The sequence below is a fragment of the Protopterus annectens genome, chromosome 10.part0 (genome assembly GCF_019279795.1).
Source record: "Protopterus annectens isolate FY-2018-M chromosome 10.part0, PAN1.0, whole genome shotgun sequence".
Lineage (NCBI taxonomy): Eukaryota > Metazoa > Chordata > Ceratodontiformes > Protopteridae > Protopterus > Protopterus annectens.
Window position 1 is genome coordinate 85,907,203 of NC_056744.1, and position 27,140 is coordinate 85,934,342.

General features: G+C 42.4%; 1 protein-coding gene across 2 annotated transcripts in view; it reads left to right on the top strand.

The window, feature by feature from the left end:
• Nucleotides 1-27,140, top strand: part of LOC122812966 (phosphatidylinositol transfer protein beta isoform-like) — a 131,109-nt gene that overhangs the window by 34,980 nt on the left and 68,989 nt on the right. For both annotated transcript variants that reach the window (XM_044085056.1, XM_044085057.1), the window contains exons 3-5: nucleotides 3,874-3,951; nucleotides 9,597-9,707; nucleotides 25,450-25,572. In XM_044085056.1, the coding sequence (XP_043940991.1) occupies nucleotides 3,874-3,951; nucleotides 9,597-9,707; nucleotides 25,450-25,572 (312 nt within the window). The remainder of the gene's footprint in view (nucleotides 1-3,873; nucleotides 3,952-9,596; nucleotides 9,708-25,449; nucleotides 25,573-27,140) is intronic.

Here is a 27,140-nt window from a genome sequence, read left to right on the forward strand (position 1 = left end):
TGTATTAGAATAAATTTAAAAAACGTCCTTGGTCTTTCTCCAGAGCTGTAGCTATGGGAATTGTAAAGAAGAAATATATTTTCTTACATCAAGATAGGGCATACATACAAATTTGAATGCTTTGTGAAAAACTGTAAAAACAAAAAAAAAACAAAAAGCAAAATCAATAGGTGCACTGGCGCGTTGGTGCTTTAGCGCTTCAGTCGCCATCGTAAAATCAGTACCGGAATTAATTTAAACTAGTATTGCATCATTGTACACTGACAGTTTGTTTGGCAGTAACCTTAAAAAAAGTGGTGAGAAATACATTCAAATGTTAATAAGTCGTTGACTTCTTTTACATCTGAACGTAAACGTTAATTCACATTCTTCTATTCTACCGTGGCAAGTTACTGAAATTAATGGTTCTAAATATGTGCCTGATTACCGTTCTTTATCTGGAGGCAAACCTGAAAGAAGCTAACATTTGACACGCTCCTGTACACATTATTTGCACTTTCAGTGAGACTTTAGATGAATGCTACTAATGGAAGAAGAGATTTCCCTAATCTTTGGAAAAAGGTACCTAGTGACACCTGGACACTGGGCTTTGTAATACTATTACATTTGGTCCATAGTACCACCCCTAAGAGTTCTGTATTTTTATTCAGAAAGTGTAAGGTGTAAAGTCCCTTTTTCTATTTGTTTTTGAACAGAATTAGAGTTGTATTTAAATAATTGTTGCTCATTTTGGACTTTTTTTCACCATCGCTCTTTTCCTGATTAGGAAACAAAACAGTTTAGAGCAATGAGGGAACTGATGGATGCAATACAGTGCTGGTATTGCTGATAAGTTATGAAGGAAGTGGTCTGTACAGAGCCTTACAGTACTGATTCTGCAGTTAGTCCTGTATTTTACTCTTTGTTTATCCTTTATTACAAACATGTTTTTAACACAGCCATGGTAACTTGTACACACACACACACGCAATACAGAAAGATGAACAAAGTAATTCAGTTATGCCATTTTTGGAGTGTGTGCATACATCGGAACCAATGCCACATTGTATCTGTTTTCCATAGGGAATGAAAACAATTTGGGAAAGTTCAAGCATGGTCAGATTTAAAGACTGGAGGGCAGAGAAGGTGGTGTGACTGATGACATCACACAGTGGGTGGTCTTTCTTGGCAGACTAAGAGCGGGACGCTCTGAAATTAAAAACAGGGTATTTACACAAAAAACAGCAGAAGAGTGCAGATTCAGTGACATGGGCCCCCCAGTACCTTACTTAAGGTACACATTGGTGACAGAATAAAGTGTTCTGAAAGCTGCAACATTGACACTCCCCCTTTAAAAAGTCTTTGGTGCCAACATTCTCAGGACCTGGAAATCATCATACCTTGTCTAAGGACAGAGTTTCTTTGGTGGACAACAGCATGCAACCATAACAAGGGACTTCCCTTTACACAACCCCATGCCGCCCAGACCCTAACCACAGAAGCATCAGACTATGCCTGGGGGGCACATCTGGACGATTCAGGGCCACTGGAGCCCAAGTCAAATTTATCTGCACATCAACCAAAAAGAGATGCTAGCTGTTCAGCGCACTCTGACAGCCTTCAGATGCTTACTCCCACCAGGACCCCTGCTAATAAAAACAGACAACACCACAGTTATGTGGTCCATCAACAAGCAGGGGGGAACCCACTTTTACCCACTCTGCAGGCTAGCCATGACCCAGTGGAACACTGCCTTGGACATGCATATTCATCTGCAAGCGCAGTTCCTGCCAGGCAAACAAAACTCCCTGGCAGACGTCTTAAGCAGAAATCTCCCAGACCCACGAGTGGCAATTAGACCCCAGCACTTTCAGCCTTCTAACAAAGAAATGGGGGACCCCGGAGGTGGACCTTTTTGCCTCCCCCAACAATCACCAGCTCAGCAAATTCTGCACCAGGACACCTCACAGCAAGGCCTGGAAAGTGGGTGCCCTATCCTACCAGTGGGTAAACCTCTAAATCTATGCATTTTCCCCTCTGCCTCTTATTACAACAACATTACTCCAGATAAGACAGGACAGACCAAGGGCAATCCTGATTGCTCCAGACTGTCCACGCCAGCAGTGGTACCCACTACTGCGCAGCCCATCACTGGTGCCACCATGGCACCTACCCCAGATCCCAACCCTCCTCACTCAGCAGGAGGGACAGATCTTGCATCCGCAACTGCAAACCCTGAATCTTGCAGCCTGGCTTATTCCTTGAATTCTACCCCAGTGACCAGCCTAAGCAAGCAGGTGCTGGATGTCATTCTTGAAGTCAGAAGACCCAGTACAAGGAAATCCTATGCTGATAAGTGGAAAAAGGTATTGTTCTTAGATTCAGTCTAAAGGAGCAGACACAGCACTTGCCCTCCTTCCCTATAATCCTGGATAACCTAACAGATGTACTCCACAGAGCCCTATTCTTCTCTTCCATTAAGATCCATGCCTCTGCCATTTCGGCTCATTACAATACTGGACCACCTCTCTTCTCTCACCCTCTCATCAAGCAGTTCCTGAGAGGGGCCAATAACTTAAGGCCACCAAGGAGAGCCCCCACCCCTGCTTGAGACCTTAATTTTGTACTGGAAAAGCTCACGCTACCCCCCCCTCCCGCCCCCCTTGAGCCTGCAGCGTCAGCAGAATTAAAATTCCTCTCTTGGAAAACCGCCTTGTTTCTGGCCATCTCTTCAGCTAGAAGAGTTTCTGAGTTGCATGCACTTATGGCTGTGGAACCCTTCATTATTTTTCATGCTGACAGGGTCTCCCTCAGGACTAACCATATTTTTATACCTAAAGTGGTGTCCCATTGTAGCTCTCAACCAATCTATCCATTTGCCAACCTTCTTCCCTAATCCTCAAAGTAAAGTGGAAAGGATCCTGCACTCTTTAGATGTGCACAGACAACTCAGATTCTACCTTGATAGGACTAAGCCCTTCAGGAAGTCTGACCAGTTACTAGTCAGTTTTGCACCAGGGGCAGAGGACAAGGCCATATCAAAACATTTTCCAAATCGGTAGCACATTGTATCCATTTCTGTTATAAACACCATGGGAAACCAACCCCTCAGGGGGTCAGAACGCATTCCACTAGGGCAACTTCTACCTCTGCAGCATTCCTCAGGGGAGTCCCTACCAGTGACATTCTGGAAGCTGCTACCTGGAGTACTGTTCACACCTTCACCAAGCATTACCACCTGCCTATCTTTCCAAATCCGGTGGGGGGGGGGGTTGCTACAGCAGTCCTGCAGGGCATACTAGCCAGCCCCAACTCTTCTTGACCGCCTCCACCCATTCTTCAGCTTTGGGAATCAGCCCAAGTGTGATGACTGCAACAGTGAAACACGAAGAACATAGTACAGTTGTGTACACTTACCATAAATGTAGATGAGTGTATTCACTGTTGCAGTCCTGGTTTTCCACCCTCCAGCCCCCTTGTCCCCCCCTTCTGTATTACTCACCCCTTACAGGGCTATTGGTATTTACTTTTTACTGGTGGAGTATTTTCCACCATAACTTAGCTCCCTATTTGGGGGGCTCCCGATAGTTGGGGCAAGAAAAACTGATGTAATGGCGTCTGCTGCCTGTTATACCCCTGATGACCTGACGTCAGTCCTGAAGCGACCGCAACAGACACAGAAATACTAAGTCTCTGGTATTCTGGCCGACTGAGGGCTACCTGCACGTAACCCAAGTGTGATGACTACAACAGTGAATACACTTGAATATCTACATTTATGGTAAGTGTACACAAGTGTACTTTGTGAGTTTGTTTGTTTCGTTTCCAAGGGATGTTTTTTCAGTGTGTGAATGTCTGATTAAGGCAGTGCTAAATGTTTTGCTTTTATTGCAGGACTACAAAGAGGATGAAGACCCAGCAATATTTAAGTCTGCCAAGACAGGCAGAGGACCACTGGGACCTGACTGGAAGGTACAATATTTTTATTATGAGATGAGGTGGTGCTGTTTACTGGAAACTGCCAGAATCCAGAGGATCATTTCAAGAGATTGGACTGGTAAACTCCATGTGATATTGGTAGTAAGGAGTGACAGCAGTTTGTCATGGGTGCAGCAGACCCAGTATTCTTTTGTATGGTGGCTGCTTCCTCAAGGATGAGTATTGCTCCCTAGTTGATTGGTGATGCCAGGAAAGCCTGTGTGCTAGTGTAACAGGAGGCAGTACAAGTCTGTCATTGGAAAATAGGGTAGACAAGCTAATACTAGTTTCTTAAATAGGGTAGACAAGCTAATACTAGTTTCTTAAATAGGGTAGACAAGCTAATACTAGTTTCTTTGGTGGATAAGTAAGATATCCATTGCATATCCTTTTTAGTCTTGATCCTGTGACAAGGTTAAAATTTCAAGTTAAGCTGTTTCCTGTGGTCCAGAAGTGCAAGGTTTGATTCCCTCTAACTCCTTTGTGTAACTGTGTGAAAATGTTTACAGTGCATATCTGTCTTGCTTCACAGTAAACAACTAGCCCCAATAAAATCAGTTTCATAGCAGAATACTGATTAGAATTAATAAACATCCAAGCAGTAATGCTAAACTAAAACTGACCAATTTTGATTACAGATATCATCTGCCCCCAAAAGTAAAATGTTCCCAAATGAAAACACCCAAGAAATGAGATCATTTTAAGTGCACCTTAGCATTACATGTCAAAATCTGACCAAAACAGTTTTGAGATCACAAAAGATCTTGACTGAGTGACTCTAGTGCAATATGGATGACTACATGCACATGCAGAACCACCTCCCAGCTGTGTACCCCTTTCTCCTGGTGGCGTCTCCATTACTGTTGATGTATATGTCAAGTTGATGACCTGTAGTTGGCTAGTTATTTCCTTGTTCACTGTTGTGTTTAGTTACCACTGTATTTTTCAGTTTCGTGATGGCCTTCCTGACTCCAGGTGCATGCTGTATAATCTTGCAGGGATTCAACCCCACCAGTAGCTTTTTCCACTTCCCTTAACATATTCTCCTTTTTAGGTTTACCATTAAGTCTGTCAGCATGAAGTAGTCCTTCCCATGCCTGGACCTTTTTCTCCTTTGTTAATCCTGGTGTGAGGGAATCGGTCAGCATCTTTTCCTGTTTCTTCACGTCACTGTATTTCTTGGCATCCTTTTCTGCAGTCCATTATTTTCCCTTACCTTCTTTTCCTTCCCTGTCTGACGCTGGAGGAGAAGCTGAGCATTTGAAAGGATTCCATGAGGTGAGGGGGTACATTTGCTTCAGCACAGCCTGACAGTCAACTATTCTCAGAGCCTTTTCTTGTCCACTGGATCTGCTCAACCCGCCTTATCTACATCTTGTCTAACTTCAATCCATGTCTGTGGTCGATGAGAAGATTAAGGTACCTGGAACACTGTCCTACAGCTGAGGAGCATTTTTCTGTTTTATTCCACCTCTTGCTCATATAACACCCTGTTGGTGGGACATATAATAGGAGTAGTGTTGGCCACTCCTTGCTTCTACCCGGGTCTGACACTAGAAAGCTTCCCTGCTGACCAGCAAGCAGTACTACACAATTGTTTCCCTGGCCCCCATGTGTGTGCAGACTATATTGTCCCTTACAAACATTAATACTTCCAGTACCCTCTCAGTACTGCTAAACTTCCTCAGCTATTTGACTTCTGCCCAGTACCTAACACCCTCATTAAAAACAAAATCCTGTACAAGCTAAAACCAATCCTAATTGCTGACCAGCTGCCCTTAGACTACTAAAAAATGGTTGCAGATGCAATTGCTTTTCCTGTTCTGTATTGATAACTAGATCTGTGTCTGAAAAAATACATTCCTTCTGTCTGGAAAAAGTCCTTTGTATAAAGGTATAACAGTTTAATAACTAAAGTCACAGTGTAATCCCCTCCCACCTATCAGCACTACTTTGAAAATGTGTTCATGTGCAGCTTCTACATCAGCTAAATTAAAATAATTTGTTCTCTGAAACACCGCATGGTTTCAGACCCGACCACAGCTCAACCACCACCCTCCTTCAGTTCTCCAACATTCTAAACCAGCATAGAAACAATGGTAAATTAGTGTCGACTGTTCCTAGACTTATCCAAAGCTTTCAATGCTGTTTCACACCGACATTGACTCGCTGAACTCCATTCTGTTGGTCTCTCAATCCTCCCTTAAATAGTTCTGTACTTATCTATCTTGGAGGTAACAAGCAGTCAGATGGCAGAAGGACCTCTCTTCCAGTTAGCATAGGATCCCTCTGGGCTGTATACTAGGACCTCTTCTCTTGAATATTTTTATAAACAAGCACTTCACAGTGCCATAGATCAAATATAGTACAGTATATAGATGATTCGACTTTAATGTGTACATCCCCACAATATCCAGACTACAATAAATCACTTAAATTTGTCTAATTGTAACCCATTTGAAAAATTCAGACCTACCTTAAACCCAATAAAACAAAAACGGATGTTCTTCACTCCAAAACATTATCTCAGTCAAAAACCATTTTTCTTGGTTACATCTGAAAATAACAACATTGAGTTAGTAGCACATACTGGGCATTGTAATAGATGACAATCTTGTTTTTGATTAACGCATTCCTCAAACAAGAGGACCTACAAGAAACTTTACAGGGCAGAATGTTACCTTACAGACCCAGCAAAGAAAACCCCTAACCTCAACCTGTTTGCCTCTTGTATGTCTCAAATACCCTTACGAACCTAAGCTCTACTCTAAAATCCAAACTAGCCTCCTTGTTACCAAAAGTAGCTAAATTTGCTTCAAACACTGCACACTAAACTCAACACTGGCAAGCGTTAAAACAGCTAAACTGGCCAGAGCTTAACTACTTAGCATAGTCTCAGCTCTCCCTATCCATCCCTACACAGGTTAGAATGACAGACGCACAAGCTGTAAAATCCAGCTCAAACAATACCCTGTGCAGTCCTTATTATGCTCATGTTCATCACCAGGTTGAGACCTCTAGTGAAAGCACAAACATATTGCTTATCTAACTTTTTGCCCCTGCACTTGAATCACTACACCCCTAACAACTTTTCCACCAGCATTGAATCAATACCCCCCCCCCAATTAAACAACACTTCTCATCTTTCTGATTGCCATATCCACGGCTCCATCCCGTGTACACCTAAGCTTTAAACATTCTAGATACCAGTTTGGGACAGGTGCATAATCAGAACTAATTCTATACTGTGCACTTTATCATATGCTGTTGCTGCTGTTCTCCTATACACCATCTCCCTCCTCTCCTACATAATTTTATAACTAATTTTGTAATTTATCTTTCTTGAATTTCTTCAAACCTATACAATAATAAAATCTTTTACTTAATTTTATAACTTCATTATGTATCTTGAACTCCTTGCAAACCTTTCTTTACTAGAATGCTAGCTCTACTGAATTCTCCAATTATAGGCCAGTAGCTATACTCTCTCCACTTGCAAAGATTATGGAAAAATGTATTCCTAGACAACTCATGTACCACCTAATCCAGAATCACCTTATGGCAGACACTCAACATGGCTTCCTTCCTCATCACAGCACTACTTCATCCCTCCTAGCCTTTACCAACACCATAAACCATAATCGCTACAATAGTTATATATCCTCAGCCCTCTTCTTGGATCTTTCCAAGGCATTCAATATGGTTGATCACCAACTTTTAATCCACAACCTGCAAATATTCTGTCTAGATACTAGAGTCCTTCAATGGTTTCAGTCCTACCTGAATGGTCGACAGCAGGCTGTCCTCTGGCAGAACAAACTCTCTAACCTTCTACCTAACACCCTTGGAGTACCACAAGGCTCCATACTAGGGCCCTTGCTGTTCTCCATCTTCATTAACGACCTTTATACGGTCATCCCAAAAGTCAGCTGTAACCAATATGCTGATGACTCTACTCTGATTTGCTCAGCCACATCTCCAGTAGAGTTATGGTCAGCTACCCAGACCACCTTTAATACAATAGAAAACTGGCTTTCTGAACATCGTCTGATCCTAAATCCCCAAAAAACTAAAATGCTGTTATTTTCACCAACACGTAGGTCTTCCACTTTCACCTTTATCATAAATTCAAATGATGGCACAGTAATCTCCCCTGACCCCTCTACAAAACTATTAGGTGTCATCATAGACAATAATCTAAAATTCGACCTACATGTTAACCAAACTATCAAAATCATCAATAAAAAACTAGGGTCACTTTACAGAATAAAAGCCTTCCTAACCCTCCAGCTAAAATTGCCATAGCTCGCTCTCACTTTCTTTCAACCCTTCTGTATGCATCCCCTCTACTCTCGAATTTAAACAAGACTGTCCTTAAACTCTCAATTTGCTACAACCACATTGCCAGGTTTGCCACTGGGCTGCCTTTTAGGACACATCATTGCATCAATCTAAATCAGCTTGGGTGGCTTGAATTACCCAGCCTAATCCAGTATAACCAGCTGATTATGACCTATAAAATCCTCTGTAATCCGGACAATACTCCTGCACTTAAATATTATCACCCCCTATAACAATCCTAGACTGCTTCGATCCTCTAAAACTACTAATTCAGACTAGCAAAATTAATAACACAGCCGGTGACTCTCTCTTTGTAGATCCTGGAACTCTCTTCCAGCTGATATTACCTTACTTTACACCTTGGGTCATTTTAAAACTAGACTCGAACAACATTTGTCACTTAACTGGCTATGTCAGTGTATCTAGCCTGGCTGTCTCTAGAATGTGTAAAAAAAAAAATCCGTTAACCAGTTTACTGTGTAATTTAATTTAATCCTGACTTGCGCTCAGGATTAACTCTAACCTGTGGAACTTGTTTAACTTGCTTACTTGCATTATATCTGTAAATAGTCTGTTTGTAATATGTAATGCTGGTATTATGTAATGCTGTATCTGCTTACCCTTGGAGCTTTTCTCCCCGGGCCGCTGCTGAAAATGGACATGCATCCAGTCGGACTATCCCGGTCAGCAAATGTAAAATAAAATAAATAAATAAAAATAAATGTAAGAACATTGAACTCCTTGCAAACCTTTCTTTACTAGAATGTAACACTGAACTTATTTACAACAATTTTCTTCCCTTCTACAGTATCAGTCTATTTCCTGCAACATGTTAGAGCTCCAGGAATTGTTTGACTTTTGCTGCCGTAAATACGTTACTGTTTATACCTGCCTTGTAATTTGTTTTCAAGAGAAATTCAACTGTTTTTCTGAGAACTGTTTAAAATTCACTTGTTAATCTAAATGTACTGTGGTAGTTTTTTTCAATGGATCTCTACTGAAAATGGGATCTGCCTAGTCAGACTTTCCCAGTCAACAAAAAGCAAATCAAACTGCATGAGTGTGCCCAGAATGTGTGCACCCTCCCAAGAGATGGGCACACATGCCGTCCAGTGCCCAAGCTGTTCAGTTTGGGGTCACCTGGGCTATACTTGTGGATTTTACATCACTGGTGTTTTAACTGTCTGATGTGCTTTTGCATCACGCTATTTGATTGCTGTATGTATAGCTTAGTTAAATTTTGAATTTAAAAGAAATCAAAGCATTTTTCTTATGTGTGTTTATTTTTTCCTTTCCAGAAAGAATTGACAAATAATGACAGTTGCCCCCACATGTGTGCATATAAACTTGTAACTGTTAAGTTCCGATGGTGGGGTATTCAGGGACGAGTGGAAAAGTTCATTCACAAAGTGAGTATGAAAGACCTCTGAAGAATTCTGTTGCCTTTTAAATATGTTAAAGGTTGCTGAATGCATAAACATATGCAGTAAGGAAAGGGGCAGGGACTGTTGGCCTCTCTCACTTCAGAACGCTGGAGGCAGAGTTCAGCCAGAATGAACTGTTTAAATTGTGTAGAAAAATGAAAAGATAAATTGTGTTTACAGAAATGACTACTGAGTCTTAATTCTTTGACTTGTGGTTTCTCTGACCCCTGGGACTGTCCAGCACTTCACGTGTGTGTGTGTGTGTGGGCGTGTATGTATATAATATATATATACACATGCGCGCACACACTATATATATATATGTATATATATATGTATATATGTATATATATATATATATATATATATATATATATATATATATATATATATATATATATATATATATATGTATGTGTATGTATATATATATATATATATATATATATATATCTATATACACACACACACACACACCCTGCGCGCTACCAATTCCATGTAAAATGGGAAAATAGGGGTTGATGTATATATGACAGCTTATGTATCATTTTCAAGTATTCACACTTGTAACTTGCCCCACTCGTGTGTGTGTGTGTGTGTGTGTGTGTGTGTATATATATATATATATATATATATATATATATATATATATATATGTATGTGTGTGTGTATATACAATGCAATGAAAAAGTATTTGCCCCTTCCTGATTTCTTATTTTTTGCATGTTTATCACACTTAAATATTTCAGATCATCAAACAAATGTGAATATTAGACCAAGATAACCCAAGTAAACTTGAAATGCAGTTTTTAAGTGATTATTTTATTTAAGGAAAACAAAATATCAAAACCTACATGGCCCTATGTGAAAAAGTAATTGCCCCCTAAACCTAATAACTGGTTGTGCCACCCTTAGCAGCAACGACTGCAATCAAATGTTTGTGATAAATTGCAATGAGTCTTTCACATTGCTGTTGAGGAATTTTGGCCCACTTTTCTTTGTAGAGTTGTTTTAATTCAGCCATATTGAAGAGTTTCTGAGTATGAACAGCCTTTTTAAGGTCATGCCACAGCATCTCAATTGGATTCAAGTCCAGACTTTGACTAGGCCACCCCAAAACCTTCATTTTGTTCTTTTAAGCCATTCAGAGGTGGACTTGCTGATGTATTTTGGATCATTGTATTGCTGCAGAACCCAAGTGCACTTCAGCACAACGTCACAAAATGATGGCCGGATATTTCTCTTTCAGGATTTTTTGGTAGAGAGCAAAAATTCATGGTTCCATCAATCACAGCAAGTCATCCAGGTCCAGAAGCAGCAAAGCAAACCCAGACCATCACACTACCACCACCATGTTTGACTGTTGGCATGATGTTCTTTTTCTGAAATGCTGTGTTACTTTTACACCAGATGTAACGGGATGCACACCTCTCAAAGTTCAACTTTTGTTTAGTCAGTCCACAGAATATTTTCCCAAAAGTCTTGTGGATCATCAAGGTGTGTTTTGGCAAAAGTGAGACGAGCATTTGTTCTTTTTGGTCAGCAGTGGTTTTCACCTTGGAACTCTGCCATGCATGCCATGTTTGCCCGGTCTCTTATGGTTGTCATGAACACTGACCTTAACTGATGCAAGTGAGGCCTGTAGTTCTTTAGATGTTCTGGGTTCTTTCGTGGCCTCTTGGATGAGTCATCGCTGAGCTCTTGGGGTAATTTTTGTAGGCTGGCCACTCATAGGAAGGTTCACCACTGATGTTTGTGTTTCACTGTTACAGTCATTACTCTTGGGGGTTATCCTGCTGGCAGGCTACCCGTCAGTCGGCCAGAATTCCAAAGTCTAGGTCCGGCATCGGTTGCTGTCGCCTCTTCCCTGACGTCAGTGCGCCAGGGGTATAAAGGATGCAGCCGATGCCATTTTTCTCCGTCTTTCTTGCTGTGCGGTGCCTGAAGCAAAAGCAGTTCGCAAGTGCCGGTCGGCCGACTCCTGAGATTTTCAAATCCGAATTTCAGAACCGGAGTCTTCATTAAAGCTAAGTACCCCATTGGGGAAGCTTTTTTTCTTGCTCCAGACTGATGTCAGAAAAAGTTAACAATTGTATTTCTTGTGGGAAGCAAATACCTCAAGGATTTTCACTCTTACTGTATTCCTTGCGTAGGCCCTGATCACAATGTTGCTAGCTGTCGGTTTTGTGCTGGATTTAACCAACGCGGTATCAAGCATCAGTTCGATTTTGCATTTCATTACTTTGGCCAAAGATTTAATTATATAATACAGTCGGACCAGCCGACAACCGGAGTTTACAAATAATGCAAGGACAAGGAAAAGGATAGGCATCCGAGTTCCAAAACCGACGACGAAGCCTCTGCTAGGCCATTCGCCGGTTCTCAGTGATGCGCTTTCGCAGCCCCTGGCGCCCGCTACCTCAGAGCCACAGGCCGCTTCCGACACCCACGTGGAGCCGACTGGGCCTGTGGATACTCAAGGTATTGGACACTCTGAAATCATTCCCTCAGATGGGTCCGGAGCCGCTGAGCAGGCATCGGCTTCTGAGGGTGTTTTCAGACCTACACAACTATGTATTAAGCCATCTTCAGTTTCAAAGACTAAAGCAGCTCTAAAGACAACAGCATTCTCCTACTACTTCCATGCCTAAAAAACAGATGCTCAAAATGGCCGAAGACCTAATTACTCTGATCAGGGGCTCCCATCCCCCTTCTGATAGAGGCCTAGGCAAGAGACAGAGTATGATTCTTCTGATCAGGTTTCTATTTCCTCCGATTCCTCTTCTGAACAGGATTACTTCATGCTTTCCTATGAAGATTCTGATGCTGAAGAATCCATTCCTTCAGCCTCTCCTCCTGAGGATTATACTTTTGGGGAAACCCTGCATACCATTAGGGAGTATTTCCATTGGGAGAGCCAAGATTTTTCTGAATCTAAGAAAAAGCTCAGACTTTCTGTTACTTCCTCAGCACAGACCCCTTGCTATTCCACCTGTTCTAGGCATTGTAGATGTATTTTCAGAGTCCGGCCTGTCCCCTGACTTTTTACCCCCTGCATCTGCTAAGCCAGACAGACAATACAGGGTCCCGGATTCTCATAAATTCCTGTATAAAAACCCAGCTGCTGACCCAGAAACTATTTCTCAGGGTCCCAAGGGGGTTAAGGCTTCCACTGCAAAAAATCCTGTTCCCTCTGATAGGGATTCTAGGGCTCTAGACAGATGGGGAAAAAAGTCTACACTTCTGCTACCCTGGCTGTAAGGGCTTTGAATTGTTAGTTTCATATGCTTAAATATCAGCAATATTTAATGTCACTGCTTAAACAAAAATTGTCGACAAACACTGAATGTTCGGAGAACAAGGAATTGCAGGATTTATTGCATGCAGCTGAACAAGTGGGAAAGCATACTTTGCAATGTGGTTATGATTCACTGGAGGCCTCTTGCAGGGCTGCTGTTACAGGTTCTGTTATTAGAAGGCATGCTTGGTTAAAGGAACAGAATCTGCCTGATCATGTTGAAGCAAAATTATTCGATGCACCAGTACAGCATGGTACTTTGTTTGGTACCAAAGCAGAAGAGGTGTTGAAAAAAATGGAGGATAAAGCAAAATCCATGCAGACAGTTAAGGATTTCTTACAGGTACAGCCACCCAGGTTTAGCAGAAACTGGCCTTCTAAAAATTGGTCCTTTCCGGTGGTAGACCACAGAGGCATATACAGGCATCCCAGAGGCAGATCTCAGCCCCAAGGCTCATACAGGCCTAAACAATGGGGTGTTCCTACCTCCAAAGGTGGAGAAGACCAATCACAACCTTACAGGAAACAGTCCCAATGACTTTCCTCTACCAGATCCAAGCACTTATCTTTTGGCAACCCCCTTAGGGGGAAATCAAATTGGCAAATGGTTACCCAAGACAAATGGGTCCTGAACATAGTGTCCCAAGGCTACAGGTTCCATTTTCACACCCTACCAAGATCAAAAGGTGTGCCAGACCTGCCACACAATCAATGGGCAGAGGCACAAAAACAAATTACAGCCCTCATGGACATGAGGGCCATTCAGCAAGTACCACTGCAAGAGCAAGGGCAAGGATTTTACTCCAGACTTTTTCTAGTACCCAGAAAGGACAAAACCTGGAGACCAATACTGGACCTGTCAATTTTAACTACTTTTCTGGAAGTTCCAAAATTCAAGATGTTGACTCTACAGCAGCTACTGCCCATGCTGGGCAAGAAGGCCTGGCTCGTAACTTTGGACCTAAAAGAGGCATACCTGCATGTCCCAATCAGACAATCTTGCAGAAGATGCCTCATATTCATAGCTGGTTCAATGCATTACCAATTCTCTGCACTGCCCTTTGGCTTATCTACTGCGCCCAGGGTTTTCTCAAAATGCCTGGCACCAGTAATTGTGTTTTGCAGACAAAAAGGAATTCAAATATATCCCTACTTGGACGACTGCCTAATTCAAGCAGAGAACAGAGACATTCTTCTGAAGCATCTGGCGTTTGTAAAAAGATTACTAATTGGCTTTAGGGTACACAGTAAACAAAAAGAAATCAAAACTAGTGCCCTCTCAAGAGATAATATTCCTGGGTGCAAGCTTAAATACAACTGCCCAGATGGCTTATCTCATGCCAGACATACAAAAGCATCTGACTACTTACTTCAACGAATTGGCAACAAAACCCCACTTATCTGCAAGGAAAATCCTGCAGGCCTTGGGTTTCATGGCGTCTTGCATTCTAATTCCATATGCCAGACTGCATATGAGGAAACTACAATGGCACCTAAAAAGTGTTTGGACTCAGCTTTGCCACAGCCTGGAGACAGTAATTGCACTCATTCCCTGCCTGCAACAGATGTTTCGATTGTGGGCAGAAGCCTGTAACCCTTCAGTTTACCCACAGTCAGACAGACACTGACAATGGATGCATCAGATTATGCCTGGGGGGCCCATATGGTAGGAAAATGTATTCAGGGCACATGGCCTGCAAACCAGATGCATCTTCACATCAAGCATTTTATTATTTATGGAGGAGCATAATGAGCATGTGTCTGATTTTGTAGTTAAAGATGATGGCATCTGTCCTGGATGGACACATGAACAATTTACAAATGACAGCAGGCCAGGCCCCTAAATTTTCCATCAATTGAGTGGGTGTGAAGAGATGTGCCTTGGATCTGTAGACAAAGAGCTGGAGCGATAAAATGTGGCATGTGGATATGCAGGATAAAATATCAGCCCTGGAGGTGGACAGTTGGTGATGGGAAGGTTGGACAATGAACAGGTGGCTGATGTTATGTTCCAGGTAATCCTCTGAAAGATCAATGAGTAGGATCAGAACACAAACACACACACACATGAGTTCCTGCTTCTCCCAAATAGTGAGTTTGGAATTAGTTTCACCATCCATAGAATAAAAGTGCTGGCATAAAATATTAGCATTTGATAGCTGGTAGTACATTTTTGTTTTTGAAGGAAAGGTGTTTCACAAAGGCATTTTTTAGATTAGTAGGCAAAAAAACAAAAAAAAATTTTATTCATAAAATCTGAAATTAATAGGAGTAAGGCCATTGCTGCAGGCTTGGGTGGGTGTGCCTTATGTAGGTGTGTATATTTGTATAGGGAGGGAGGAGGGGCATAATGGTTAAGGTGTTTACCTTACAGTGTCAAGGTAGGGGGTTTGATTCTCACATAAAAAATAGGTAAGGGGCTTTAGCCTAGGCCCACAGGGGCCTAGTAATATAATAATAATATACCTATGAACCTAATCAAAAGGAGATGCTAGCTGTTCAAAATGCCCTGACAACTTTCAAGGACCTGCTTCATCCAGGACAGTTAGTGATAGAGGTACACATTCCTACCCCCTCTGCAGACAAGCAATGACCGTATGGGACACAGCATTGGCTTTCTTAAATTCACCTGCAAGCACAATTCCTGCCAGGAAAAACAAATACTCTGGCAGACTAAGCAGAAACCTCCTGGATCCCCACGAATGGAAACTGGATCCACAAATCGTCAGCATGATAACAAGGAAAAGGGGATGCCCAGACATAGATCTATTTGCCTCCCCTCACAACTACCAGTTAGAGATTTTGCACAAGGATTTATCACAAGCAAGCATGGAAAGTGGACACCCTATCCTAAAGCTGGAAAAATCCACCCCACTGCCTCTCCTTCCCAGGGTACTCCTAAAGGTCAGACAAGAGGAGCCAAAAATGATACGGATTGTACCAGACTGGCCACGCCAGCACTAGTACCCGGTCCTAAAGAGCTCGTCTCCGGGTCCAGCATGGATATTGCCTCAAACTTCTCATTTGCTGACCCAACAAAACAATCAGATCCTGCACAGCCAACTCAGGACCTTTAAATCTAGCAGCATGGCGGATAATGTAACCATTCAGAACACTCTTCTTTCAAAAGCTGTTATGGATGTTATCTTGGAGGCCAGGAGGCCCAGCACCAGAAAATCTTATGCAGAAAAATGGAAGAGATTCTGTGCTTGGAACCAGGAACAAGGCATTGACGTGTGTACAAAATATCTCTCAGATTTTGCAATACCTAACTGAGATGCTGAACAAAGGCCTTTCCTTCTCATCAATTAAGATTCACGCCTCTGCCATTTCAGCCCATTACAATACAGAACCACCTATTTTTTCTCATCCTTTAATAAGGCAGTACCTCAGAGTGGCCAAAAACATTAGGGCTCCAAGGAGAGCACCAATTCCGGCCTGGGACCTCAATTATGTTTTGGAAAGACTCACACTACCTCCTTTTGAGCCAGCATCCACAGCAGATATAAAATTCTTATCCTGGAAAACAGCTCTGCTCCTAGCAATAACCTCTGCAAGGCGAGTCTTGGTGTTACAAGCACTCATGGCTGTGGAACCTTTCATCATTTTTCATCCAGACAGGGTTTCTATGAGGACAAACCCTACATTTATGCCTAAGGTGGTGTCCAGTGTGGCCCTTAACCAAACCATTCACTTGCCAATCTTTTATCCTAATCCACAGAACAAGGGTGAGAATTCTGCATTCTTTGGACATACACAGGCAGTTACGTTTCTACTTGGACAGAACTAAAGCTTTCAGAAAGACTGAGTAACTTTTAGGTTCATATGCTGCAGGATCACAAGGAAAGGCCATCTCAAAACAGACCATTTCTAAATGGATAGACCACTGCATCTGCTTCTGCTGTTTTCAACATGGCAAACCAGTGCCTAAGGGCATTAGGCCTCATTCCACCAAAGCAGCAGCCACTTCAGCCTTCCTCAGAGGAGTACCAACCAAAGATATCTTAGAGGCTGCAACTTGGAGTTCAGTGCACACCTTCACAAAGCACTACCACTTACCTCTATACTCCAAGTCCAGAGCAGGCTTTGCCACTGCGGTTCTGCAGGGCCTCATAGCCTCTCCTAATCCTATTTAGCCCAGCCACCCTACCTCAGCTTTGGGATTCAACCCAAGAGTAATGACTGCAACAGTGAAACATGATTAACATAGTACAGTTGTGTACCTACCATAAATGTAGATGTTCGAGTGTATTCACTGTTGCAGTCCAGGTTACCCACCCACCATCCCCCTCTTCTTTGCTGGGACTTATCTGCACTTCTCTATCCTATACAACCTTTTCAGTGTATTTGCTTGTAGATGAAGAAAATGTTATTTTTGTGCATGCATTTTTATTGGCATATTTTTCAGCCTACCAATATGGGGGCACCTGACATCTGGGGCAAGAAAAACTGAAGAAAATGGCAACGGCTGCATCATTTATACCCCTGGCGCTCTGACGTCAGGGAAGAGGTGGCAGCAACCGACGCCGGACCTAGGCTTTAGAATTCTGGCAGACTGCGGGTAGCCTGCCAGCAGGATAACCCCAAGAGTAATGACAGCAACAGTGAATACACTCTAACATCTACATTTACGGTAGGTACACAACTGTACTTTCCATGTTTTCTCCATTTGTGGATAATTGCTCTCACCATGGTTCGTTGGAGTCCCAAAGCTTTAGAAATGGCTTTGTAACCTTTTCCATACTGATGTCCATTACTTTGATTTTCATCTGTTCCTGAATTTCTTTAGATCGCAGCATGATTTCTTCCTTTTTGGGATCTTTTGGGCTACTTCACTTTCTCTGACAGTTTCTATTTAAGTGATCTCTTGATTCAACCGGTCTGACAGTAATCATGCCTGGGTGTGGCTAGTGAAATTGAACTCTGCTTTCCCAAAAATGTGGTTAACCACAGTTACTTCATGATTTAACAGGGGGGGCAATTACTTTTTTCACATAGGGCCATGTAGGTTTGGATATTTTTTTTCTTCATAAAGTCATCATTTAAACTGCGCTTTGTTTACTTGGGTTATCTTTGTCTAATATATGTCTAATTAAATTGGTTTGAAGATCTGAAACATTTAAGTGTGACAAAACATGCAGAAAAATAAATCAGGAAGGGGCAAATACTCTATATATATATATATATATATATATATATATATATATATATATATATATATATATATATATATATATATATGTATATATATATATGTATATATATGTATATATATATATATATATGTGTATGTATATATATATGGGTCCACTTTGTCATTTCAAAATACTGAAATCTCGAATTTCAATATATTGAACTTACAAAGCCGCATACTCAGGTTTCTAAAACTGGCAGAAGCGTGAAATTCAAAATCCCGAAGCACAGATATTTTGAATTTCTGCTTCCGGTGGTACGGTATGTGGATGTTTGGGTTTAGTATTGCTAAGTTTGTGTGTGTAAGTATGTTGGTTAGGGGTTTAGTGTGTGTACGATGTCCTTCAAGGATGCATCTGCAGTCTTTACAAATGGGTTGTCCTATTCCAAAGTCTGGGTCTGGCTTCGCTGGTGTCGCACTTCACCGCAGTTCTTCGGGCATAAAGGCATCAGCCATTTTCCTCAGTCTTTCTTGGAAGCTGTTGTCAGATCCAGAGATTACTACTTCTTGCCTCAGCCGATATCAGAGAAAGTTAACTGTTTATCTTGTGGGAAACCAATACCTCATAAAGATTTCCACTCCTATTGCATACATTGTTTAGGCCCAGACCGCAGCTTGTCTAGCCTGTGGACTTTGCTGAGCAGATTTTCGGCTCTGATTTTGCCTACATTATGCCGAACCAAAAGCGAAAAGGACCGAGTTCTTTCTTCAGCCGATAACTTGCCTTCTACCGAGGCCTCTTCTATCCTGGTAGAAACGGCTTCTGAAATCCAACCTTCTGTTGCGATTTCACAGGATTTATCAGACACCATTCCCCTAGATATTTCTACCCCTGCACATGGAGCTGCAAGGCCTCCTCCAGCTATGTCTATTAAGGCCTTTGCCAGGGCTAAAGCAGCTAAAGCATCAAAACCTGTGCCTGCCAAGCCCCCCTCTCAAAGGCCCAGCACCAGCTCCCATATGCTTTCTTTGGCAGAGGATCTCATCTCTTTAATCCGTGGAGCCCAGCCTCATCCAGATAGGGCCTCTCTCCCTCCTCCAGAAAAGAGGCTTAGAGCAGAGCCCCCTGAGCCAGTAGCCACAGATGATTCCTCTGATGACTCAGAACATACAGACCCTCCTGAGGCTTCTTATTCTCCTTACGAAGATTCTGATGCTGAGGAGTCCATCCCTTCAGCTTCTCCTCCTGAGGAATTTTCCTTTGGGGAAACCTTGCATGCTATGAGGGAACAATTTCAGTGGCAGGGCCAAGATTTCTCAGACTCTAGAAAAAGGCTTAGGACCTTTCTACACTTGCCACAGCATAGGCCTTTAGCTATACCTCCAGTACTATCTGTTGTTGATGATGCATTTAATGATGCTTGCACTGCTCCTGATACCTCCGGCTCCTGCTAAGCCCGATAGGTACTACAGGGTCCCGGACACTCATCACCACTTATATAAGGCCCCTTTTGCAGATCCAGAGACTATCTCCTGGGGCCCTAAAGCTGTAGCAGCTACCTCTTCTAAAAACCCCCTCCCCTCTGAAAGGGAGTCCAGGTCCTTAGAGAGATGGGGTAAAAAAGTTTACACCTCTGCTACTTTGTCAGCTAGAGCTTTGAACTGCCAATTTCATATGATTCAATATCAAGAGTTTATGCTTGACCAGTTGACTAAAAAGCTGTCCTCTGAAGAATCTTTAGATAAAAAGTATGTTCAAGAAATGTTACATAACATACAGCAGGTTAGTAACCATTCTTTAAAATGTGGCTATGATGCACTGGAGGCTTCCTTTAGATCAGCCATGACTGGCACAGTTATCAGGAGGCATGCATGGTTGAAAGAACAGGCATTACCAGACCATGTCAAATCTAAGCTTTTGGATGCACCTATGGACAAGGTCAATTTATTTGGTGCCCCGCACAGCAGGTACCAAAAAGATGGAAGAGAAAGCAAAATCTGTGCAAACAGTAAAAGATTTCTTACAAGTTCAACCTCCAAGGTTTAGCAGGAATTGGCCCTCCAAGAATTGGTCCTTTCCAGACTCCTCTAAGGCACAAAGAGGCAGGAATAGACGCTCTAGAGGCAGAAACCAATCCAGGGCTGCCTACAGGGTCGCCAGTGGCAGGGTAACAACCAACGAGGCACGGATACAGCCACCACCACTACAACAACTCAATCACAGTGACGAACAACTAGAAGCACCCTTAGGCGGAAAGCTAACATTATTTTCAAGAAACTGGCACTGCATTACAAGAGAAAAATGGATTTTGCAGACTATAGACAAAGGTTACAGGTTCCATTTCCATACCCTACCAGGAAAGAGAGGAATGCCAAACCTACCACCTTCTCAAAGGACAGAAGCTCTAAAACAAATATCTCAATTATTAAGAATGCGAGCTGTGGAAAGGGTACCATTTATGGAGCAAGGAAGGATTTTACTCCAGGCTCTTCCTGGTACCAAGAAAAGAAAACAAATGGAGGCCTATTCTAGACCTGTCCGCTTTAAACACATTCCTCATTGTTCCAAAATTCAAAATGCTGACCCTACAGCAGCTTCTTCCCATGCTGGGCAAGGAGTCTTGGCTGGTAACTCTAGATCTCAAGGAGGCATACCTGCACGCCCCCATACGACCGATTTGCAGAAGATACCTCAGATCTCATGCAGGAACAGAGCATTATCAATTCTCAGCATTGCCCTTTGGCTTATCTACTGAGTGTTCACGAAATGCCTGGCATCAGTAATTGCTCATTGCAGACTTCAGGGAATTCAAATCTATCCCTACCTGGACGACTGCCTGATACAAGCGGACAACAAAACAAACTAACAGAAGACTTACAAAGAGTCATCTACCTGCTACAAGCCCTGGGATATACAGTCAATACAAAAAAGTCAAGGCTGATTCCATCCCAAAGAATAACCTTTCTGGGTGCAGAACTGGACACATCAAAACAAATGGCATTTCTAACTGCAGAAAAGAAAGAGCAACTTCCTCTCTACTTCTTGGCATTAACAAAACAGAGCCATCTAACTGCAAGAAAAGTGCTACAAGCTCTAGGCTTCATGGCATCCTGCATAATACTGGTCCCTCATGCCAGGCTTCATATGAGAAAGCTACAGTGGTACCTAAAGAATTTGTGGTCTCAGCACAAGCACAGCCTAGAAACCAAAATTCCAATGATCCCATGCCTGAAGCAAGAGTTCTTATGGTGGGCTCAGGCCTGTCAATCAAACACAGGACTGCCCTTCTGCAAAAGTCAACCAAGACAAACCATCACGACAGATGCCTCAGACCTCGGTTGGGGGGCACACATGATGGGCAAGTGCATTCAAGGCCTAGGACTCAAGACCAGCTGCATCTGCACATAAATCTAAAAGAAATGATGGCAGTAAAATTGGCAATCCAGGCTTTCAGACCTCTTCTCCAAGAAGGCCAGTTGATAAGGACAGACAACACCACAGTTATGTGGTACATCAACAAACAGGGAGGCACACACTCATACCCTCTATGCCGGCTGGCACTGGACCTATGGGATGTGGCTCTGAGCTACAACATTCAGTTGCAGGCAATTTATGTACCAGGGAAGGAAAATATTCTAGCAGACATATTAAGCAGAACTACAACAGATGCCCACGAATGGATGCTGCATCCGGACATTTTCAAAACCATCACAAGAAAATGGGGATTACCACAAATAGACTTGTTTGCATCCCCATTCAATCACCAGTTGAAGAAATTCTGCACAAGGACTTACCACCCACTTGTTTGGAAGGTGGACTCCCTATCCTTCAGTTGGAAAAGCCTGACCGCATACGCATTCCCACCACTTCCTTTGATGCACAAGGTGCTTCTCAAGATCAAAGAGGAACGTCCGAGGATCATTCTGATAGCCCCAGACTGGCCAAGACAACATTGGTATCCACTGCTGAGGAGCATGTCCAGGGAGCAAATATGGACACTGCCCCCTGATCCCATTACTGCTGACACAGAACAACTACAACATTCTGCATCCAAACCTAAAAACTCTGCAGCTAACTGCCTGGAACATTACATAACAGCAATCAACCCTAATTTATCCCAAAGGGTTAAAGACATAATCCTGGAGGCTCGTAGACCTTCAACAAGAAAGAATTATGCAGCAAAATGGAAAAGATATCTCATCTGGAGTACTGCAAAGGGGCAAGATGCGACACTGGTAAACATAGCCAACATCCTGGAGTACTTGGCGGAGCTCTTCCATACAGGCCTGTCCTATTCCTCCATCAAGATACATGCATCGGCTATTTCAGCAGAATACAGCTTGGATCCTCCTGTCTTCTCCTGCTCAGACAGTTTCTGAGAGGAATTAAAATGTAAAACCTCCCAGGAAACCTCCATTGCCAGCATGGGACTTGAACTTTGTGCTAGAAAAACTGACTCTACCTCCTTTCGAACCAGCAGCTACAGCAGAATTGCAATACTTATCCTGGAAGACTGCTTTCCTGCTGGCAATAACTTCAGCAAGAAGGGTCTCTGAACTACAGGCATTAATGGCAGTACAACCCTTCCTGATCTTCCATCAAGATAGTGTCCATGAGAACAAATCCTACATTTATGCCTAAGGTGGTATCCAGAGTCTCTTTAAATCAGTCTATCCACCTTCCTACATTCTTCCCAATCCACAGAACAGGGAGAAAAGCTCTTACATACCTTGGATGTACACAGACAATTACGCTACTACCTGGACAGAAAAACAATAGAAAAACTGACCAGCTTCTGGTAGCATATGCAACAGGAAAAGGAAAACCAATTTCTAAACAGACAATCTCCAAATGGATAGGAAATTGCATTAGATTTTGTTACTCCTACCATGGAAAGAAAACTCCAGAGAATATCAGGCCTCACTCCACAAGGGCTACAGCCACTACCACAGCTTTCTTGTGGCTACCAAGGACATTATAGAGGCTGCTACTTGGACCTCCGTGCATACATTTGCCAAGCATTATAACTTACCTCTATACTCTAGATCCCGTGCTGGTTTTGCCACTGCTGTTTTGCAAGGGATCCTGACTACACCATAATCTATTCTCATTTCCTCCTCCCTAGTTTAGCTATGGTATTCAGACTGCAGATGCATCCTTGAAGGACATAGTACAGTTTTGTACCTACCATAAATGTAGATGTCCGAGAGGAATGCATCTGCAGTCAGGATTACCCACCCTCCTTCCCCTCTGAGGTACTCCTAGGGTACTTACCAATCTTCAGCTAGCTTGGGGGGGGATCTATTATGGTGTATTTGTTTGTATATATGTACATACATGTTTATTTTGTGTGTTTGCTCTCTACTATTTGGAAACTTTGGCATTTATCCAAATTTAGCCATCTAAGAGGGCACCTGGGGCAAGAAACACTGAGGAAAATGATGCCTTTATACCAAGAACTGCCGCAATGACGTTGGGTGAAGTCCAGACCCAGACTTTGGAAGGGCTGCCTGACGACAGGACAACCCATTTGTAAAGACTGCAGATGCATTCCTCTCGGACATCTACATTTATGGTAGGTACAAAACTGTACTTTTCTGTTGTGACTGTTGTGTGTGTTTGAGGGACTGTACGGTGAGTGTGTGTGCGCTTTGTTTGTTTTTGTGCGATCTCGGAGTTGGAATATATAAGTAGGGGGATGTGGGGGGTGCAGGGCGGCTTGTATGTAGTTTAGATGAATTTGATTGTGGGGGGGAGTTTTGTGTATGTTTGTGCATACTGTATGTGTAGCGTAATTACCAGATTTTGAATTTCACAGTTGTGTGTTTTCGAATTTGTGAGTTGTGGTTGGGTTTTCAGCTTTGTGATTTCGAAATACTGAAATTCGAGATTTTAGTATTTCTAAATTGCAAAGTGGACCTAGATGGATAGATAGATAGATATATATCTATCTCACACACACGCGCGCACACAGATGTACTTGCATGCTACCTACCTGTTGGTGTAAGCATTGCCTCTAGGTGATTTGGTTGCATTGACTAATGCTGATGTGGGACACCAATTCCACTTAAAAATAGGAAAATGGGGGTTGATGAAGATGATGATGCATATGTTGCCATAATACAAGTACTCACACGTGTAAGCTGCCCCACTCATTCATACAGATGACACGCCACCCACCCACTTGCATACTGACTCCCTGGTGGTGTAAGCATGTAGGTGATTTGGTCGCATTGACTAATGTTATGACACCCTGACCACATGTAAAAACAGGAAAGACTTGTTGATGACAGTTGCCAATTTAGGAAGGGTGCTGCCTTTTATATTTGTGTCAAATGGTCCAGGTTAATGTCTGAAATTTAGTGTTGTGTATTAACCTTCTGTTTATTACTACTAATTTTGAATTTAATTTGTTGTGCTTTTTTGTGCTATTTGAAAGTAACACATTTTTTTCAAAATTTTTGTTTTGAATGTAATTTTTCATTTTCAAGTGTGTTGTATGGAAAAAGAAATCTGTGTTCATAGACATGTATGTTTGAGTGTGTGTATGTTGTGTATATATACATTTTTGTAATGTCTTAAGACTTGTGCAATCTCAATTTGGGTGAGATTTTTAATGTCTAAAGTAAGTCACATGTTTATAAAATGCTATTTTTGCATCTTCATTTTCTCATCAGACTGCCACTGACCTTTGGCTTGATGCAGCCTGCAGCCCATCCCCCTGCATTACCGAAGTTGCTCCTCGAGGGTCGTCTCCCTGATTTCTTTAGGAGGGTCTCCTGACTTCTGAAAGGGCCGAGACGTTTGGGTACTCGGTTATATGGTCGGGGAGAAGTAAGGACCTTTTTTGTGAGCCATCAGCAGGAGCTGGAGCTATACTACTGTGATTGCCTGTCACTAATTGGGGAGGGAGTGACATGAAGTGCAGTAATCAAGAAGGCATTTGCTGCCACATGTCATGTGCTAGACCTCTCTGTCCTTATTCCAGCATTTGGAAGCATGCAAGCTCCCTGGTCTCCACTGTTTAACACAGGCTGTAGCAAAGCCAGCTGTCTTCACTTAGGATAGGTGAGCTTGCTGCCAGCCTTTTCACTCAATGCCTCTTGCCCCATGATCCCTCCAGCATATCAGCTGTGTTCAGAAAAAAACATGTCTGACTGCCTTCCCTCTGTGCCTCTAAGCCAGCTTCCGTTTCTTTTTTGCTGTGTAAGTAATACAGAGCAGTTTAGTAGTAATATATTGAGTTAGGCAATTCAGTTTGATTATTTATTCATTGTTCTCTGTCCTTTCACAGCAAGAAAATAGGTTATTTACAAATTTTCACCGTCAGCTGTTTTGTTGGATTGATAAGTGGGTGGATCTAACAATGGATGACATCAGACGTATGGAAGATGATACACAGAAAGAATTGGATGAGGTAAATTTCACTGGGCACTTGTTTTGTTTTTTTTTTGTTGTTGTAGGAGCAGTTAATTTCTGTATCTTTCTGACTACATGGTATAAAGTATTTTAGATAGGTTTTTGAATAGCCCAAGCAGCTGTAAGGGTTTTTGAGTGCATTGTGACGGCAGGAGTATACAGTATGAATATCTTTACTTGTTTAAGAAAACGTGTGTCTGTTTTTTTTTGGGGGGGCAGGGTGAGTCTTCCCTTTGGTAGCATTGTTTCCATAGGTGTTCGGTAATTTTGACTAATTGCACTGGTAGGTCTGGTTGGATGTATCTGGGATGCTTATTCAGATCTGCATGCCATTGCTGTACCTGGCATTAACTTCCTTTTATTTGTAACATTTTTTTCTTAACTAATTTTCATACATAGTGAGAATTGTTTAGCCGCGTATACAGCATTGTGTGATCTAGAATTTCTGTTCTCACTCCACTAGATGGTTAACAAGCAGAAATTTAAAGCCTTTGCCACAGTATAATTTGGTAGGAATGAAAAGCAGCCCACCCTTGACTTCATCCACCTAAAACAGGGGATCCCCAAATGTATTTGTCGTCAAAAGTGGGATTATAATGCAAGAGAGATGGCAACTTTGGAATATGACGACACAGCGAAAGCTAAGACATGCTGAAACCTCTCTCTAGTGGGAAATGGTCAAGTCAACTGTAAACCCATGGTGCGTTTTGGCACTTAGGCCTGCTTCAGTGAGGCTTGCCGCCTTATCTTCAAGCTGCAGCAAGTTTAAAATTTACTTATATTGAGGACAAGGTGTAGCTTTTTACTGTTGAGTATGGAGGCTTTACAACCCATAAAAATATTTTGAGAAATAGAGATTTGGACAGTTCAATCTGAAACTGTTTTTGCACACATGACTGTGCACTGACTTTCCTAGATTCATTTGCATTCTTTGAGATTTTCCATTTGCAGAGTACACCTGCAGCATCACGTCTACATATGCTAGCTCTGTCCATCTGACGTGACAAGTAGAGTAGAAGGATAAGCACCAAAGAATGATGTATGACCACTGGCATTCTCTCATGGCTCAGTTTATTGTGGGAACTGTGAAAACTGTTTTTCTTCCAAGTGTCTGGGCTACCCACCTGGTGGTGTAAACATTAGCTCTAGTTGCTTTGGTCACATTGAGTTGATGCGACACCCCACCCCCATGTAAAACTAGCTAAAAGGGGAGGATAACAGCTAGCCCTGCCACATCATAAATACCCTGGAGCTGTGTGATACTAATTTCCCCAGGAGTATTTTACTCCCCACCACTTCCTTGTCTACAGATACGGAGCTTTGTGGGACAAGTACAAACACGTTGTGAGAATGACTGGTCAGTCCCTTATCCTTCAGAAACTTGCTTTGCATCCATTATTCATGTTGAAATAGGCCTGTGATGTTTTAATTTGAAGTTCCATTGTTGTATGTGTGCCAAACCAGTGCGAGTGGTCTCCTTGCCAGGTCTGTGGTTAGGGAAAGAGCTGGAGCTGATGTAGGAGATGCCATCCCACACTGGTACAGAGCTAAGTAGGGTATGATGTG